Below are 19260 nucleotides of genomic sequence, written 5' to 3'. Positions count from 1 at the left end.
CAGGTGCCTGTAATCCCAGCTACTCAGGAGGCTGAGACAGGAGAACCACTTGAATTCGGGAGACCGTGGTTGCAGTGAGCTGAGATTGCACTATTGCACTCCAGCCTGGGCAGCTGAGCGAGACTTCGTCTCAAACAAACAAATAAAAAAAAAAGAACTAGAGATCTAGAAAGGAGAGTTAGGGAGTCCGTGAAAAATCTCCAGCCAGCCCTCCTGAAGCACTAGGCAGGTGGACAAGTCAGAATTTGCAGGAAAATCTGGGAAGTCAGGCATGTCCAACTATCAGAGTCATGGAAGGCTGATGCCTCTGCATCTGGTGTTGAGCCGGAGGTGGCTGGTGGTTAGCAGGGCAGAAAATTGAGAAGAGATAAACAGGAGTGTGGGGGAAGCAAGGTCCTGAACATTTGCGTCTGTCTCACCCTGCGGGGCAGAGCGAGAGCAAATGGGAACCCCCTAACACATCTACATCTGTCTTTTGCCACATCTGAATTGAGCAACCATTCAAGAAAAATACCATGCTAAACTTCTTCCAGTTTTCATGCAATTTTCTCTTTTGGCCAATTCTAACTCAGAACCATATGGGAAAGGGGATTTTTTTTTTTTAAGATGGAGTCTTGCTCTGTCTCCCAGGCTGGGGTGCAGTGGCATAAGCTTGGCTCACGCAACCTCCACCTCCCGGGTTCAAGAGATTCTCCTGCCTCAGCCTCCTGAGTAGCTGGGATTACAAGCACCATGCCCAGCTAATTTTTGTATTTTTAGTAGAGACAGGGTTTTGCTATGTTGGCCAAGCTAGTGTTGAACTTCTGACCTCAGGTGATCTGACTGCTTTATCCTCTCAAAGTGCTGGGATTACCCGTATGAGCCACTGTGCCCGGCCTGACTGCGTGTTTTCAAATAGCCTGTCTTTGAGCTTGCTAATTCTTCAGGTTGATCAGTTCTACCGTTCAGAGACTGATGTAGTCTTTAACATGTCAGTTGAATTTTTTCTGCTTAATTTAAAAAAATTATTTCAATCTCTTTGGTTTATTTATCCGGTAGGATTCTGAATTTCTTCTCTGTGTTAGCTTGAATTTCATTGAGCTTCCACACAACAGCTGTTTTGAATTCTCCGTCTGAAAGGTCACATAGCTCTGTCACAATGGGGTCGGTCACTGGAGCCTTATTTAGTTCACTCGGTAAGGCCACGTTTCCCTGGGTGGTGTCAATGCTGTGGATGTTCTTCAGTGTCTGGGCACTGGCGAGTTCAGTGTTTATTGTAGTCTGGGCTTATTTGAACCCATCCTTCTTGGGAAGGCTTTCCAGGTATTTAAAGGGAATTGAGTGTTGTGATGTCTAAACTTTTGGTCACTGCAGCTGTACCTGCGTTAGGGGGCACCCCAGGCTCAGTAATGCTGTGATCCTTACAGAATCTTAGAGGTACCGGCCGGGTGCAGTGGCTCAAGCCTGTAATCCCGGCACTTTGGGAGGCCGAGGCGCAGATCACCTGAAGTCAGGAGTTCGAGACCAGCCTGTCAACATGGTGAAATCCCGTCTTTACCAAAAAAATACAAAAATTCGCCGGGTGTAGGGGCGGGCGCCTGTAGTCCCAGCTGCTTGGGAGGCTGAGGCAAGAGAATCATTTGTGCATGGGAGCTGGAGGTTGCAGTGAGCAGAGATCGCAGCACTGCACTCTAGCCTGGCCAACAGAGTAAGACCTTGTCTCAAAAAAAAAAAAAAAAAAAAGGAATCAGAGGTACTGCCTCGGTGGTCTTGGGTAAGATCCAGGAGAGGTCCCTAAATTACCAGGCAGAAACTCTTCTTCTCTTCCCTTACTTTCTCCAAGCAAATGCAATCTTTCTCTCTGTGCTGAGCTGCCTGGAGCTGCTGGAGGGGTGACACAAGGACTCTGTGACCACCACCACTGGGACTGCACTGGGTCAGACCCACAGCCAACACAGCAGCAGGTCTCACCAGGGCCCGTGGCAACCACTGCCTGGCCACTGCCAGTGTTCACACAAAGCCCAGGGGCTCTTCAGCCGCAGGTGGTGAATCTAGCCAGGCTTGCGTCCTTCCCTCCAGGGTGGTGAGTTCCCTCCTGGCCCAGGGCAGGTCCAGAAATGCCATCTGGGAGCCAGGGCCTGGAGACAGACACCATAGGAATCTACCTGGTGCTCTGTTCTCTGGCACCCAGACCACAAGAAAAAGTCTTCCCTGGGCCGGGCACGGTGGCTCACGCCTGTAATCCCCGCACTTTGGGAGGCTGAGGTGGGTGGATCACGAGGTCAGGAGATTGAGACCATCCTGGCTAACATAGTGAAACCCCGTCTCTACTAAAAATACAAAAATTAGCCGGGCATGGTGGCATGCGCCTGTAATCCCAGCTACTCAGGAGGCTGAGGCAGGAGAATTGCTTGACCCAGGGAGGCGGAGGTTGTGGTGAGCTAAGGTTGTTCCATTAGACTCCAGCCTGGTGACAGAGCGAGACTTTGTCTCAAAAAAAGAAAAAAAGGAAAGAAAATGTCTGCTGGGTGCGGTGGCTCACACCTGTAATTCCAGCACTTTGGGAGGCCTAGGTGGGTGGATCATGAGGTCAGGAGTTCAAGACCAAGCCTGACCAGCCTGGTGAAACCCCATCTCTACTAAAGATACAAAAAATTAGCCAGGTGTAGTGGTATGTGCCTGTAATCTCAGCTACTTGGCAGGCTGAGGCAGGAGAATTGCTTGAACCAGGGAGGCAGAGGTTGCAGTGAGCTGAGATGGTGCCACTGCACTCCAGCCTGACGACAGAGCGAGACTCGTCTCAAATAAAAAGAAAAAGAAAAAAAGTCTTTCCCACTTGATATGGCTTGGCTGTGTCCACACCCAAATCTCATCTTCAACTGTATCTCCCATAATTCCCAGGTGTTGTGGGGGGACCCGGTGGGAGGTAATTGAATCATGGGGGCAGTTTCCCCCATACTGTTCTCGTGGTAGTGAATAAGTCTCATGAGATCTGATGGTTTTATAAGGGGAAACCTCTTTCACTTGGTTCTCATTCTGTCTTGCCTGCCGCCATGTAAGACGTGCCTTTCACCTTCTGCCATGATTGTGAAGCCTCCTCAGCTATGTGGAACTGTGAGTCCAGGAAGCCCCTTTTCTTTATAAATTACCCAGTCTCAGGTATGTCTTTATCAGCAGTGTGAAAACAGACTAATAAGCCGCTCTTCCCTCACCTTTCCTCACACGGGAGTCCCGTCTGTGGCCACCACTGCCCCAGGCCCACGGTGTGTGCTGCCTGGCTATTGCTGGTGCTCACTCAAGGCCCAAGAGCCCTTCAGGCAGCTTGTGGTGAATGCTGCCAGGCCTGGGCCTTTGCCTTCAGGGAAGAGGGCTCCCCTCTGGCCCAGGGCAGGTCTAGAAATGCTGTCCAAGAGCCAAGGCCTCGACTGGGGATGCCAGCAGCTGCTTGGCACTCTGTCCCACTGTGGCCAAGCTGGTGCCCAAGGTTCAGGGCAAAGAATCCTTTCCTCCATTTTTGTTGTTTTTTTTTTTTTTTTTAGATGGAATCTTGCTCTGTCACCCAGGCTGGAGTACAGTGGCACGATCTTGACTCACTGCAATCTCTGCCTCCCAAGTTCAAGCAATTCACCTGCCTCAGCTTCCTGAGTGGCTGGGATTACAGGCACACGCCACCACCCCCGGCTCATTTTTGTATTTTTAGTAGAGACGGGGTTTTACCATGTTAATCAGGCTGGTCTCGAACTCCTGACCTTGTGATCCACCCACCTCAGCCTCCCAAAGTGCTGGGATTACAGGTGTGAGTCACCGCGCCAGCCCTTTCCTCTTTCCTCTCCTTTCCTGGAGCAGGAGCCTTGCCCAGGGCCACCACAGCTGGGAATGTGCTGGGTCACACCTGAAATCAGCATGGCCTTGGGTCTCACCCGAGGCTCGCGGCGAGTACTGTCTGGCAACCACTGATGTATATTCAAGGCCCAAGAGATCTTGACTCCGCAAGTGATGAATCCTGCCAGGACTGGGTCCTTCCTTTCAAGGCTGCGGCTTCCCTTCTGGCCCAGGGTGTGTCTAGAAATGTCATCAGGAGTTAGGGCCTGGAATGGGGCCTCGGGACTCTTCCTGGTGCCCTGTCCTACTGTGGCTGAGCTGGTCTCTGAGTTGCAAAACAAAGTCCTCTTGGCTTTTCCCTCTCCTCTCCTCAAGCCGAAGGAAGGAGTCTCGGGGGCCTGGGCCATACCGCCTGGGGCCTGGGGTCAGGGGACTCAAGCTCTCCTTTGTCTGTCTCCGCCAGGGCCTCACTGGGCCTCATGCCCTCCAGGTCCACTTGTTCTGAGCCCAGCACGGCACCAGGACTTGCCAGGGCCTCACTGGGCCTCATGCCCTCCAGGTCCACTTGTTCTGAGCCCAACACGGCACCAGGACTTGCCCAGGAATTGCGATCCTAGTGGCCTAGACTGCCTTTCAAGTCTGTTTAGGGCCCCAGAGCACTTTGGCCCGCAGTGGTGAGGCCTTGCCAGACTCTGGTTCCCACCGCGAGAATAGATGCTTTTCCCTCACTGAAATGCCCGGCTGTGGATGCTGTCTGATTTCTGCCGCATGTTGCTTTCCACTGTCATAGACCAGCACTGAGTTCCAGTGCAAAACCCCACAATCAATCGCTGGGCTCTCCCTACCCCAAGTGCACAGATTCTCTCTCCTTGCCATCTGACTGCTGCCAGATGTGGGAGAGGTGGCACTTTGGGGTGGCACCCCACCCCAAAAGCTCATTGGCTTAAAATAGCAGTCCCACCTCAAAAGCTCAAACCACCCCAAAAGCTCATTGGTTTAAAATAGCAGTCTAATATTACATCTCATGGTTCAATGAGTTAAGTGGGTTTAATGAGCTGATTTTTTTTTTCTTTTGAGATGGAGTCTGACTCTGTCGCCCAGGCTGGAGTGCAGTGGCCTGATCTCGGCTCACTGCAATCTCTGCCTCCCTGGTTCAAGCGATTCTCCTGCCTCAGCCTCTCAGTAGCTGGATTACAGGCTTGCACCACCGTGCCCAGCTAATTTTTTGTATTTTTAGTAGAGACAGGGTTTCTCCATGTCAGGCAGGCTGGTCTCGAACTCTTGACCTCACGTAATCCACCCAGCTCGGCCTCCCAAAGTGCTGGGATTACAAGTGTGAGCCACCATGCCTGGCCGAAATAATAGATTTATACCTAACCATACTAATAATCACATTGATGCCAAATTATGTAAACACCCAATTATAAGAGAGAGATTTCAGACTGAATGAAAAAGCATGACCCAACTCTATGCTGCCCACAAGAAATGCACTTTATTTTTTTTTAATTTTTACTTATTTTTTTGAGACAGATTTTCACTCTATCACCAGGCTGGAGTGCAGTGGCACAATCTTGGCTCACTGCAACCTCCGCCTCCCAGGTTCAAGCAATTCTCCTGCCTCAGCCTCCCAAGTAGCTGGGATTATGGGCATGCACCACCACACCCGGCTAATTTTTATATTTTTAGTAGAGGCAGGGTTTCACAATGTTGGCCAGAATGGTCTCGATCTCCTGACCTTGTGATCCATCCGCCTCGGCCTCCCAAAGTGCTGGGATTACAGTAGTGAGCGACTGCCAAGAAGTGTACTTTAAATAGACGTTCTGTACAAAAGTTAACTCAAAATGGACCAAATCACTAAATGCAAAACTTAAAACTATAACATTTCTTTTTTTTTTTTTTTTTTTTGAGACGGAGTTTCGCTCTTGTTACCCAGGCTGGAGTGCAATGGCGCGATCTCGGCTCACCGCAACCTCCGCCTCCTGGGTTCAGGCATTTCTCCTGCCTCAGCCTCCTGAGTAGCTGGGATTACAGGCACGCACCACCATGCCCAGCTAATTTTTTGTATTTTTAGTAGAGACGGGGTTTCACCATGTTGACCAGGATGATCTCGATCTCTTGACCTCATGATCCACCTGCCTCGGCCTCCCAAAGTGCTGGGATTACAGACTTGAGCCACCGCACCCGGCCCAACTATAACATTTCTAGAAGGAAACATAGGAGAAAATCTTTGTGACCCTAAATGATGCAAAAGTTCATTATATACAAAAGTTCATTATGTACAAGCATGATCCTAAGAGAAAACCTTGATAAATTTTCCATCAAAATTAAAAACTTCTGCTCTTCAACAAACATTATGAAGAGAATGAAAAGATAAGCCAAACAGTGGGAGAAAATATTTGCAAACTACATACTTGATAAACAACTAGCATCCAAATATTTTAAGAACTCTTAAAAGTCAAAAAACCCCATTATTTAAAAAGGGCAAATGATTTGAATAAACACTTCACTAATGAAGACATGCAGATGACAAACATGTACACAAAAAGATACTCAACGTCACTGCCATTAGGGAAATGCAAGTGAAAGCCACAAGGTCACTTTTTTTTTTTTGAGACAGAGTCTCACTCTGTTGCCCAGGCTGTAGTGCAGTGGTGCGATCTCAGCCCACTGCAACTTCCACCTCCCGGGTTCAAGCGATTCCCCTGCCTCAGCCTCCCGAGTAACTGGATTACATGCACCCACCACCACGCCCAGCTAATTTTTTGTATTTTTAGTACAGACAGGGTTTCACCATATTGGCCAGGCTGGGCAAGGTTGCTCTGTATCTGTTAGAGTGGTTGTCATGGAGAAAGGCAGCGTGATTGCTTGGGGCCAGGAGTTTGAGATCAGCTTGGGCAATATATCAAGACGCCGTCTCTACAAACATAGAAATTAGGGGCTGGGCGCAATGACTGACGTCTGTAATCCCAGCACTTTGGGAGGCCGAGGCAGGCGGATCACCTGAGGTCAGGAGTTCGAGACTACCCTGGCCAACATGGTGAAACCCCATCTCTACTAAAAATACAAAAATTAGCTGGGCATCATGGCACGCTCCTGTAGTCCCAGCTACGCAGGAGGCTGAGGCAGGAGAATCGCTTGAACCTGAGAGCTGGACATAGCAGTGAGCTGAGATCATGCCACTGCACTCCAGCCTGGCGACAGAGACTCCGTCTCAAAAAAATAAAAAGGGTATCATCACACAATGGGATGATATTTAGCTGTGAAAAGGACTGAAGTACTGATGCACGCTGCAAGGATGAACCTTGAAAAAGTTGTGCAAATGAAGAACATCAGTTACAAAGACTACATGTTGTGTATTTCCAAACACGAAAAGTCCAGAACAGTTAAATTAATAGAGACAGAAAGATCAGTGTCTGCTTAGGGCTGGAAAGTGGCTAGGGAGACTGGATATTTACTACAAATGAGTATGAGGTTTCTTTATTTAAATTTTTTTTATTGTGGTAAAATATACATAACATAAAATTTACTATTTTAACTTTTTTTTTTTTTTTTGAGACAGTTTCGCTCTTGTTGCCCAGGCTGGAGTGCAATGGCGAGATCTTGGCTCACCGCAACCTCCGCCTCCTGGGTTCAAGCGATTTTCCTACCTCAGCCTCCCAAGTAGCTGGGATTACAGGCATGCGTCATCACGCCCAGCTAATTTTTTGTGTTTTTAGTAGAGACAGGGTTTCTCCATGTTGGCCAGGCTGGTCTCCAACTCCCAACCTCAGGTGATCCGCCTGCCTCGGCCTCCCAAAGTGCTGGGATTACAGGCATGAGCCACCTTGCCCAGCACTATTTTTTTTTTTGAGATTGAGTCTTGCTCTGTCACCAGGCTGGAGTGCAGTGGCACGATCTTGGCTCGCTTCAACCTCTGTCTCCTGGTTCAAGTGATTCTCCTGTCTCAGCCTCCCTTGTAGCTTGGATTACAGGTGCACCACCACGCCTGGCTAATTTTTATATTTTTAGTAGAGATGGGGTTTCACCATGTTGGCCAGGCTGAACTCCTGACCTCACATGATCCACCTGCCTTGGCCTCCCAAAGTGCTGGGATTACAGGCATGGGCCACTGCACCCAGCCTCTTTTCACTCTCTGGATAATGTTCTTTGATAAACAAAAAAGTTTTTAATTTTGATGAAATCCAATTATTTTTTCTTTCATTGCCTGTGCTTTTTATGTCATACTTAAGAAACCATTGCCAAATCCAACATCATGTTTTCTTTTAAGAATTTTATAGTTTTGACTCTTACTTTGGGTGTTTGATCTATATTGAGTTAATTTTTGTATACGGTATTAGGTAAGGGTCTAATTTCTTTCTTTGGCATGTGAATATCCAGTTTTCCCAGCACCAGTTGTTGCAAAGACGGTCCTGTCCCCAGTGAATGGCCTTGGCATCCCTGTCAAACATTATTTGATCTTATATGTGAGGGTTTATTTCTGGGCTCTCTGATTTTTTTTTTTTTTGAGATGAAGACTTGCACTATTGCCCGGGCTGGAGTGCAGTGGCGTGATCTCAACTCACTGCAACCTCTGCCTCCTGGGTTCACGCAATTCTCCTGTCTCAGCCTCCCAAGTAGCTGGGATTACAGGCGCATACCACCAAACCCGGCTAATTTTTTGCATTTTTAGTAGAGACAGGGTTTCATTATGTTGGGCAGACTGGTTTTGAACTCCTGACCTCATGGTCCACCCACCTCAGCCTCCCAAAGTGCTGGAATTACAGGCGTGAGCCACCACACCCGGCCTGAAAGTGTCATTTTCAGAGGGCAAAGTGAGGAGGGTGCATCCTCAGGACATTCTTTTTTTTTTTTTTGAGACGGAGTTTCGCACTTGTTACCCAGGCTGGAGTGCAATGGCGCGATCTCGGCTCACCGCAACCTCCGCCTCCCGGGTTCAGGCAATTCTCCTGCCTCAGCCTCCTGAGTAGCTGGGATTACAGGCATGCACCACCATGCCCAGCTAATTTTTTGTATTTTTAGTAGAGACGGGGTTTCACCATGTTGACCAGGATGGTTTCGATCTCTTGACCTCGTGATCCACCCGCCTTGGCCTCCCAAAGTGCTGGGATTACACACTTGAGCCACCGCGCCCGGCCCCCTCAGGACATTCTTACCCCAGCCTGGGCAAAGAGAGTTTAAGCAATTTCCTAAAAAGTCACGGGAACCTCAGCCCAGAGAGGGGCAGCTTCCTGCCTCAGGTCGCACAGCCTTGGGCTCCAAGAGTCCCTGTCTCTACCTCCCCAAGTTCAAATGTGCGTGCGTGAGTTTCCCACCCCAGCCCCGATGCTAACCCCTGGCTGCCTCCTCTTTCTGACTTCTGGTTGGGGGGGCAGCGGGGAAGAAAAAAACAAACGAACCAACCACATACACTCAAAAAAATCCCACAAGTCAGGAAACATCCATCACAGGCTGTCCAGCCCAGGCCGGAGGGGCAGGGGTCAGCAGGGAGGTGACCTCAAGGTCTCCGTGGGGACCAGGATCCGGCAGGGCTGGGGGTGAGAGGTTGGAAATGTTCCCACCCTGAGACTTTCCTGAGTCAACCCAGGAGGGCGCCCTGGATGCCGCCAGCCCTGCCCCCAACCTCCTTCCTCTCCTGACACGGCGGCTTCCCGGCCGGCCGAGGATGGATGGGGAGGGCGCGCCAAGATGGAGCCACCAGGACCAGCAACGGTTAGGCACTTTGGGACTGACCAGACAAGAGAGGCTGGCTCAGAGTGGCCAAGAGCCGGACTCAGAGCCGCACAGCCGGGAGGTGTACGTGGGTTGGCGTAGTTCCTGGCGCACATGGCCTCCCTCTGCCTCCACTGCCCTGCCCAGGAGCTGGAGCCCAGCCCGGCCTTGGGTGTGTGAGAAGCCACTGGCCCTGGGCCCTGCTCCCCCGGTCCTTCCTCCCCACAACACACTCAGGACTCAGCCCTTCCTTGTGTTAAATAGAAACCTCTTTATTCTAAGTATCGAACGTTCCTTAATACATTGGATTTGGGCCAGACCTTGAGGTGAGGGAAAAGGGTGGTGGGGGGGGCGGTGCTGGAATTCTGTAGAGACTTCCAGAACACCACTCACCACTCTGGGCTATGGCAGGAGGGGAGTTGCGGGAACAGGCTTCACGGCCTTGGGAAAATCCTTTGTCTCTCTGGCTTCTGTTTTCCTCCCACCATTTTTTTTTCTTTTTTTTTTTTTTTTGAGAAAGGGTCTTGCTTTGTTGCCTCAGGCTGGAGTGAAGTGGCATAATCATAGCTCACTGCAGCCTTGAACTCCTGGACTCAAGTGATCCTCCAGCCTCAGCCTCCCCCGTAGCTGAGACTACAGGCACACATCACCATGCCCACCTAATTTTTAACTTTTTTGTAGAGATGGGGGTCTCACTATGTTGCCCAGGCTGGTCTTGAACTCCTGGGCTCAAGCAGTCCTCCGGCCTCAGCCTCCCAAAGTCTTGGGATGACAGGCGTGAGCGTCTGTGCCTGGCCTCTGTTTCCCTTCTGTCCAGGGAGTTTGGGGTTGGGCGAGAAGACATCTGAGGGTCTTTCTATCCCAGGGGTGTGTGGTCCCAGGCAGGGAGTCAGGAGGGGCGCCGTGCAGGAGGTTGGCTTGTCAGCAGCACAGATGGGGTCACCAACGCAGGTGGCTGGGTGACCCTCAGCGCTGGGCCCGGGGCCGCACTAGAGATGGGGGCCGGGGCCGAGGCAGACAGGCCAAGCTGGGCCTGGCCAGCCGCGAGAGGGGAAGGCGGCCCAGGAGGAGAGGGAGGCTGAGACAGAAAGATGGGCGGGGCACAGGGATGTCTGCAAAGAAGGCCCGGTCCCGAGGGGGTGACAATGCTCCTTCCTCAGAGAGTTCCAGGTCCCGGGCCACGGCCAGGATCTCCTGGCGGGCAGCTGTGTTCCGCAGGCCCCGGATGTCAAGGAGGGCTGCCACGTGCTTCCGTCTGTGGGGAGAGGGACAGACAGGTGCGTGAAGGTCCCCAGCTCTAGACACACACCCAGCCTACCTGTGGACCCCACCTGACCCCCTCACCTGTCCCAGACCCTGACTTCTGGGGCCTCTGTGTCCCCTCCAGAGCCTTCCCTCACCCAGGCCCTCAACTCATACCAGCTCCCTCCAGAATTTCACCTCCAACCATCTCCAAATCCCCTTACAACCAACTCCAGAACATTCTCCTCCAAAGCCAGCCCTGGTATCTTCCTTTTCACCCCAAGCCTCAGCTTGTGATTAAAATTTGCCTTCTTGGCTGGGTGCGGTGGCTCACACCTGTAATCCTAGCACTTTAGGAGACTGAGGCAGGCAGATCACCTGAAGTCCGGGGTTCAAGACCAGCCTGACCAACGTGGTGAAACCGTCTCTACTAAAAACACTTAAAAAATTAGCTGGATATGGTGGCGGGTGCCTGTAATCCCAGCTACTCGGGAGGCTGAGGCAGGAAAATCACTTGAACCTGGGAGGCAGAGGTTGCAGTGAGCCGAGATGGTGCCATTGCACTCCAGCCTGGGCAACAAGAGCAAAACTGTCTCAATAATCATCATCATAATAAATAAAATTTGCCTTCTCTCTTCACACCCCATCTTAGCTCAAAGGTCTCCCACATTTCTACCCTGGTCCCCAAGTGCAGATTTAAGCTTCGGATGCTACAGAAAACCCTTACTTTCATTTTGACTTGCATCCCAAACGGCACCACAATCATTACTCAAGTCCAGCCCAGAAGCATTCACCCTCATTCCCGTCCTAACCCTCGCCTCACCCCAAGGCCAGGTCCAGAAGCTTCCCCGCCACTGGAGTTCCGGAATCCTCATCTAAAACTGAATTCAAGGCTTCTCAATCTAGGTCCCATTCTAGAAATTTTTTTCTTTTCCTTTTTTTTTGTGATGGAGTCTAGCTCTGTTGCCAGGCTGGAGTGCAGTGGCGAGATCTCGGCTCGCTGCAACGTCCGCCTCACGGGTTCAAGCGATTCTCCTGCCTCAGCCTCCTGAGTAGCTGGGACTACAGGAGCCCACCACCACGACTAGCTAATTTTGTATTTTTAGTAGAGATGGGGTTTCACCACTTTGGCCAGGATGGTCTCGATCTGACCTTGTAATCCACTCACCTCGGCCTCCTAAAGTGTTGGGATTACAGGCGTGAGCCACTGCACCCAGCCCCATTCTAGAAATTTCATCCCAAAATTGGGCCCTGGAACAGTCACTACATCCCCATCCCATCCCCAGAATTGCGCTCCACCAAAATTCCACCCCAGGACTACAGTTCACCTTGGAGACCCTCACTCCAGAAACATCATGCTTCCAACCAGCTCTATTCTGCAAGCCTCGCCCCTAAATCCAACACACCAGGTCCTTCCCCTTCCCCCCGCATCAGCTCCAGATCTCTGATCCGAAACTCAACTCCCAAACCACCACCATATTGCCAACTCAAGATGCTGAACCCAAGGTTTATTTCAAGAACATTCATTTCAAACAGAGCTCTAGGGTCCTCGCTACCACCTTCAACCCAGATCAGTGTCTTTATCTGCCATTTCTCAGGTTCGGAAGCCCCACAGCTTCAAAACACTCATCCATGAATGGCCAGCTGCAGCTACTTAGGAGGCTGAAGCAGAAGAATTACTTGAACCCAGGAGGCAGAGGTTGCAGTGAGCCGAGATCGCACCACTGCACTCCAGCCTGGGCAATAGAGTGAGACTCCATCTCAAAAAGAAAGAAAAAGAAAAAGGAACCCTGTACCCCATTCTCCCTAAATCCTCAGTCCTAGGCACCTCCTAATCTCTCAGGCTCACTCCCTTAAACCCAATCCAGCTAGCAAACTCTCAAACTTAGCTACAGATTCAAGTTCTGACTCATGATCCAATATTCAAGTTCAGAAACTCCATATTAGCAAGAATTCTGGACTTCTTGGGACCCCATGAGAGTCCAGGAATCTGTGGCTTCCCAAAGATATGACCCTATCTCCCAGACCCAGAACTGACCACCCTGAATCATTTCCAGGACCCCCACCCTCAGTGCTGGAACCGAGACCCACTCATGGCTCACTCCCTGTTTTTCTGGGGTTTTGTTTCTCTGAGTAGAGAATGTCTGTCTGCCCGAATAGCACTGCAGGACTGGTGGTCTGCCTGAATAGCACGGGAGGTGCTCCTGCAGCCACCACTACTGTCACCAGCATCCAGCAATCCAGCACTGTCCCATGGTGGTGTGGTGTGCTGGTCTGGTGCTCTTGTTTTAGAGCCAGTCTACTGCCTGGGTTCAAGGCCCTCCTTTGCCACTTGCTAGGTGTGATTTGTGGGAGAAGTTACTTCAATAACTTTAATTATACCTCTTACTTATAGGTTGAGTATGGTGGCTCACACCTGTAATCTCAGCACTTTGGGAGGCAGAGGTGGATGGATCACCTGAGGTCAGGAGTTCAAGACCAGCGTGGCCAACATGATGAAACCCCATCTCTACTAAAAATACAAAAATTAGCCAGGTGTGGTGGTGCCTGCCTATGCTTGGGAGGCTGATGCAGGAGAATTGCTTGAACCCGGGAGGCGGAGGTTGCAGTGAGCTCAGATCACGTCATTGCATTTTAGCCAGGGCAACACAGTGAGACCCTGTCTCAGAAAAAAAAAAGTCATGTGCAGTAGCTCACACCTGCAATCCCAGCCCTTTGGGAGTCCATGGCAGGCAGATTACCTGAGGTCGGGAGTTCAAGACCAGCCTGGCCAACACGGTGAAACCCTGTCTCTAATAAAAATTTAAAAATTAGCTGGGGATGGTGGTACATGCCTGTAATCCCAGCAACTCGGGAGGCTGAGGCAGGAGAATCTCTTGAACCCCAGGCCCAGGAGGCGGAGGCTGCAGTGAGCTGAGATTGCACCACTGCACTCCAGCCTGGGTGACAGAGCAAGACGCCATCTCAAAAAAAAGAAAGTTGGCATGTAAGATGCTTATTTAGGTCTGACATAAGAACTCTGAGTGAGAACTGGAATTGAACCCTTCTGGTTCAAGCGATTTTCCTGCCTCAGCCTCCCAAAGAGCTGGGACTACAGGCATGCACCACCACACCCGGCTACTTTTGGTAATTCATGGAATTTTAAGTCTGAGCCAGGTACTGTCCTAAGCACTTAACAGGAATTAACCAGTCTGATCCTCATGGATGATGATGATGATGATGATGAATTTCCCCAATAACCCTATGACGAGAATACTATTATCCCCATGGAACGGATGAGGAAACTGAGGCTCAGAGAAGGTCACATAGAAAGGAAGTGGCCCAACAGGAGCTGAATGCCGCCTGAGCCTGCCGCTGTCCCAGTGCGTATGCGCCCGCGTGCCCTGCGTGTCCCCGAGTCCCCCGAGGCTCCCCTGCGGGCCGGCCCTTCCTGCCTCCGGGCGGCCCCTCGCCCCCCTGCCCTGGGCTTCCTGTGACCGCTTGTTTGTTTGCGAGCTCTGGTGGCGCAGCGGCGGAGGCAGCAGAGGCGGCAGGAGAAGGAGGGAAATCATATTAATAATGCCCTGGTTCCAGCAGGAAACGGCCGTCAGACACGCTCGCCGGCTCCCTCCCTCGCCCAGGAGGCAGGAAACCCTGGGACGGATGCCAAGACCGCCCGGAGACCTCAGCCAGGCTTGGCGAGCCCCGGCCCAGGCGGGGAGTCTCACCTGATGTCTGGGTAGTCGCGCACCAGCACTCCCACCTCTACCTGGATGCTGGGCGTGTCCTCCAGCTGCAGGACTTCAGCCAAATGGGGCACCACGGCGTCCAGCCACGAGGCCTGGGACTCCTGTGGGGTGAGGGAGGGGATGGAAGGCTCAGGGCTCACACCCTCCCAACACCAACTCTACCAATTCCTGACCCTCCGGTGGCCTGACCCTTTTAGAGATGGCCTGTTATCCCATCTCTAAAAGGTAGCAGAAACCAGGGGTGGTGGCTCACACCTGTAATCCCAGCACTTTGGGAGGCTGAGGTGGGCGGATCACTAGAGGTCAGGAGTTCAAGACCAACCTGGCCAACTTGGTGAAACCCCATCTCTGCTAAAAATACAAAATTAGCGGGGCATGGTGGTGGGCGCCTGGGCACCTGTAATCCCAGCTACTCAGGAGGCTGAGGCAGGAGAATCACTTGAAATCGAGAGGCAGAGGTTGCAGTGAGCCGAGATTGCGCCACTGCACTCCAGCCTGGGAGATGCAGCAAGACTTTGTCTCAAAAATAAAGAATAAAAGAAAAATAAAAGGAAATGTAGCAGAAGACAGACTGTGGCCACATTTGAGAAAATATAATTTCCTCCCAGTTTTGTAGATAATGTGGAACTCGGGGACATCTCTCCAAACCTCTTCCAAGTTTGCAAAATGTGGCCTTTGGCGAGGGGTTGGAGACTGGATAAAGTGTACAAGGAAGCTCCCTGCATTCTTTCTTACATCTGCATGTGAATCTACAATTGCCGCAAAAATTTTCCAAAGAAAACATTCCAAGGACTCTGGGCTAGAAACTCCGGGAAGAGAGACTGAAATGAGGACCTTTCAGCCCAGCTGAATATAACTGGGTACAAATAAGATCTGACGGTCTTAAGTTCCTGAGTTTGGAAGTGCTGGGCTTTCTGAGTTTCTATTGCATATGGCTTCTCTACGTTCATGGAGTCTCTTTTGTTTGTTTGTTTCTGTTATTATTATTATTTGAGATGGGGTCTCACTCTGTCCACCAGGCTGGAGTGCAGTGGCAGGATCTCGGCTCACCGCAACCTCAGGCTTTTGGTTCATGCGATTTTCCTGCCTCAGCCTCCCAAGTAGCTGGGACTACAGGCTTGGGCCACCACGCCCGACTACTTTTGGTAATTCATGGTGTTTTAAGTCTGAGCCAGGTACCGTCCTAAGCACTTAACAGGAATTAAGCAATCTGATCCTCAAAACAATGGATAGGGACCATTATTCGCCTTATTTAGCAGCCGAGGAAGGCGCCCAGAGGCGAGTTCTGGGAGCAAGAAAGCCGGGTTTTAAGCTCCAAGGGTGTGGATACACCCTCTTTAACGGCTGCTGTTGACCACAAGTTCTGTTCTGAGCCCCTGTGTCCCTGGCTTTTGAGACCTGAAATTCTCGCAAGCCAAGCCTTGTCATGGTTTCTGAAAGCCGCCCCCACCGCGCCGTCTCCCCCCGGCCCCGCCCCCGTCTCCCCCCGGCCCCGCCCCCCCGCTCCCCCTCACCGCCCCCGCCCCCCGGCCCCTGCTCCCCCCGCCCCCCGGCCTCTGCTCCCCCGGCCCCCCTCCCCGGCCCCCAGCTCCCCGCCGTCCCGACACTGACCAGCCGCCGGAACAGCCTCTGCAGCTGCGCCGCGTCCTCCCGGAGCCTCCCGGCCATGCGGCTGCGGGTTCGCGCCGAGCTGCAGCGCAGGCGCCCACGGAGCAGGGGCCGCACGTACTCCACCAGCGCCCGCCGATGCAGCTCGGCCACCAGCGCCTGGGGGCGGGGGAGGGAAACCCGAGGGGCGTGAGCCATGCCCCACTGACCCCCATCCCGCCGGACTGAAGGCCACTCCAGCCCCATTCGCCCACACCCATTCCAGGCACCCGCGGGCACCCTTCCCGTGCCCACGCCCCAGCCCCCAACCCCTGAAGTATCCTAGGATGCCCTTCCCTGGCGCCCTAATTAGCCCGCGGACACCTCCTACCTCTCCCCAAAGGATCCTCCGTCCCAGCCTCTTCCCATTCCCCAAGGTCCACTCTCAGGGGCCCTGATTCAGTCTGCGCCCGGCCTTTCACCCCAGTCCCACGCACACGCCCCTCCGCAGACCCCTGGCAGGGGCCACCTCTTCTGTCTACAGGGAGCCGCTCCCCACCTTGGAGGGCCTCCTCCAGCGGGAGCTTCTTGCTCTTCCACCCTCCCAATCTCCCCTCTTCCTGCCGCTTTCCCCTTTCCCCCTCCCCCCCGCCCCGCACCTTCCCTCCCCTCCAGCAGGACTACCTGGTAAGGCTCGTCCTGCATTCTGCGCAGAGCCAGGGCCTGGGCGCCCAGCGTGCCCACGATGCCATCCAGGGCCTCGGGGCTGCTCAGCCACTTCCGGCGCATCAGCTTGTTGAAGTGCGGCTGGCAGGGACAGAGTAGGGGGTCACGGCTCTTCTCCCCCCCACCCCCACTTCACTTACGAATATGTTTCCGGAACCCCGCTCTGTGTAGAACCAGGGCTGTGTGGTGCTGGGAACCCATGGGGAAGAGATAGCCCCAGCCCTGTCATCCTGGGGCTCACAGTCCAGAAGGGGAGAGAGACTGGTCCCCAGGTAGTGATGACCCAAAGCTGGCAAGGCTGGGACCAGGGAGCCCAGGGGCTTAGGAAGCCCAGAGGGGATGCCCGACTCAGCACAGAGCCAAGGAGGGCTTCCTGGAGGAGGGGACACCAGAACTGAAGCCCTGGTGATGATCTTCCTTAGCCAAGTGAGGGACTGGGAGGGAGTGGCTCAATCAGAGAGAAGAGTGAGTATTAAGAAAGTTCAGATTTTAGATGGGCAGGCCAGGGAGGGAACCAGAGAAAGTCAGAGTGACTGATGAAAACAGGGGACTTCATGTAAAAATTATTAAGGACCAGGCACAGTGGTTCACATCTGTAATCCCAGCACTTTGGGAGGCCGAGGCAGGAGGATAGCTTGAGCCCAGGAGTTTGAGACCAGCCTGGGCAACATCGACAGATCTTGTCTCTACAAAACATTTAAAAATTAGCTGGGACTGGGTGCAGTGGCTCACGCCTGTAATCTCAGCACTTTGGGAGGCTGAGGCGGGTGATCACCAGCTCAGGAGTTTGAGACCAGCCTGATCAACACGGTGAAATCCCGTCTCAAAAATTAGCCGAGTGTGGTGGCACACGCCTGTAGTCCCAGCTACTTGGGAGGCTGAGGCAGGAGAATCACTTGAACTCAGGAGGCAGAGGTTGCACTGAGCTGAGATTGGGCCACTGCATTACAGCCTGGTGACAGAGCGAGACACCATTAAAAAAAAAAAGAGAGAGAGAGAGAGAAATTAAGAACTTTAAGACATATTTTTAAAATTCATGAACTATATACCGCCCATCAGGGGAAGAGGCCGGATTGCTTCCAGATTCCACTTCCTAGATCTGGTTGAGAAAACACGTTCCCCATCTGGCGCTCTTAGGAAGGAGTATAGTAAATGTCTCAGTTAATAACATCCTCCTTTTTGAAAGTTGCCTTTTCTCTCCACCCTTGAGTAGATCCGGTATTTGATGAAACTTGTGAAAGTGGGTGGAGCTGTCTTGCCCCCTCTTTTCTAGAATGCACAGTATATGCGACTGTGACTTTCAAGGAAATGTATTTGCCATTTGCTGATTTTGGGGAGAAGTTAATTTCTAACTTCTTTCACTGGTAAATGAAGGAAGGTATTGCACCTTGCAAATCCACCAAATGAATTGAGTACGTAATTTTAAAAATTGACTTGTAGCCAGGCAGACATTAGAACATTATTAAGGGGCTGGCCACGGTGTCTCATGCTTGTAATTCCAGCACTTTGGGAGGCTGAGGCAGGTGGATCACTTGAGGTCAGGAGTTCAAGACCAGCCCAAGGTGAAACCCCCATCTCTGCTTAAAATACAAAAAATTAGCTGGGCATGGTGGCGGGATCCTGTAATCCCAGCTACTTGGGAGGCTGAGGCAGGAGAATCACTTGAACCTGGGAGGTTGCAGTGAGCTGAGATCAGGCCGCTGCACTCCAGCCTCAGCAACAAGAGCAAAACTCTGTCTCAAAATAAATAAATAAATAAACAAACAAACATAAATAAATAATAAGGGCCAGCACAGTGGCCCACGTCTGTAATCCCAGCACTCTGGGAGGCTGAGGCAGGAGAATCGCTTGAGCCCAGGAGTTCAAGACCTACCTGGGCAATATAGTGAGACCCCCTCTCTATAATTTTTTTCTTTAAATTAAATTTACTGTAGTCCCAGCTACTTAGGAGGCTGATGTGAGAGGATCTGGTAAGCTCAGGGGGTTGAGGTTGCAGTGAGCTATGATCATGCCACTGCATTCCAGCCTGGGCCACAGAGCAAGATTCTGTCTCAAAAACATAAAAACAAAACTTTTTTTTCTCCCTGTCCAAAAAGAAAAAAAAAAAAAGGACTTTAAGACAGTGACAGAAGAGATTAAAGCAAGCTTGGGCCTTTTGAAGTGTGTGTTTTGGGGGTGAGGGGACCCTGAAGCCCACACGGGGGCTTATTCCAGGCATAAGATGGGAGGGGAGAGGTCGGGCTGGAGCAAGGCTGAGTGCACAGGGCCTCCTGGGCTGGGGGAGAGGTCCCAGGTTTTTCCTGAGGGCACTAGGGAGCCATGGCCAGTTTTGGGCTGGGGAGGGAGAGGGTCAGATTTGTGCTTTACTAAGATGGGAGGAGGCTGGAAAAAAGGCAAAAGTCGAGATAGGGAGGGGATGAAAGAGCGAGAGGAGTGGGGAAAGGAGAAGCCAGGTGGTGGAATTCAT

General features: G+C 51.9%; 1 protein-coding gene across 1 annotated transcript in view; it reads right to left on the bottom strand.

Annotated features, from left to right (window-relative positions):
- Window positions 1-9761: 9761 nt before the first annotated feature.
- Window positions 9762-19260, bottom strand: part of EXOC3L2 (exocyst complex component 3 like 2) — a 30861-nt gene continuing 21362 nt past the window's right edge. Inside the window, exons 9-12 of the mRNA XM_064381173.1 lie at window positions 16752-16874; window positions 16092-16247; window positions 14460-14581; window positions 9762-10765 (exon numbers count right to left, since the gene is read on the bottom strand). Coding sequence (XP_064237243.1) covers window positions 10477-10765; window positions 14460-14581; window positions 16092-16247; window positions 16752-16874 — 690 coding nt within the window. The 3' untranslated portion in view covers window positions 9762-10476. The remainder of the gene's footprint in view (window positions 10766-14459; window positions 14582-16091; window positions 16248-16751; window positions 16875-19260) is intronic.

This window comes from Aotus nancymaae, unplaced genomic scaffold, assembly GCF_030222135.1.
Source record: "Aotus nancymaae isolate 86718 unplaced genomic scaffold, 86718_ANA_hifiasm-v0.15.2.pri h1tg000028l, whole genome shotgun sequence".
NCBI lineage: Eukaryota > Metazoa > Chordata > Mammalia > Primates > Aotidae > Aotus > Aotus nancymaae.
This window is presented reverse-complemented; position numbering and strand designations above follow the sequence as displayed.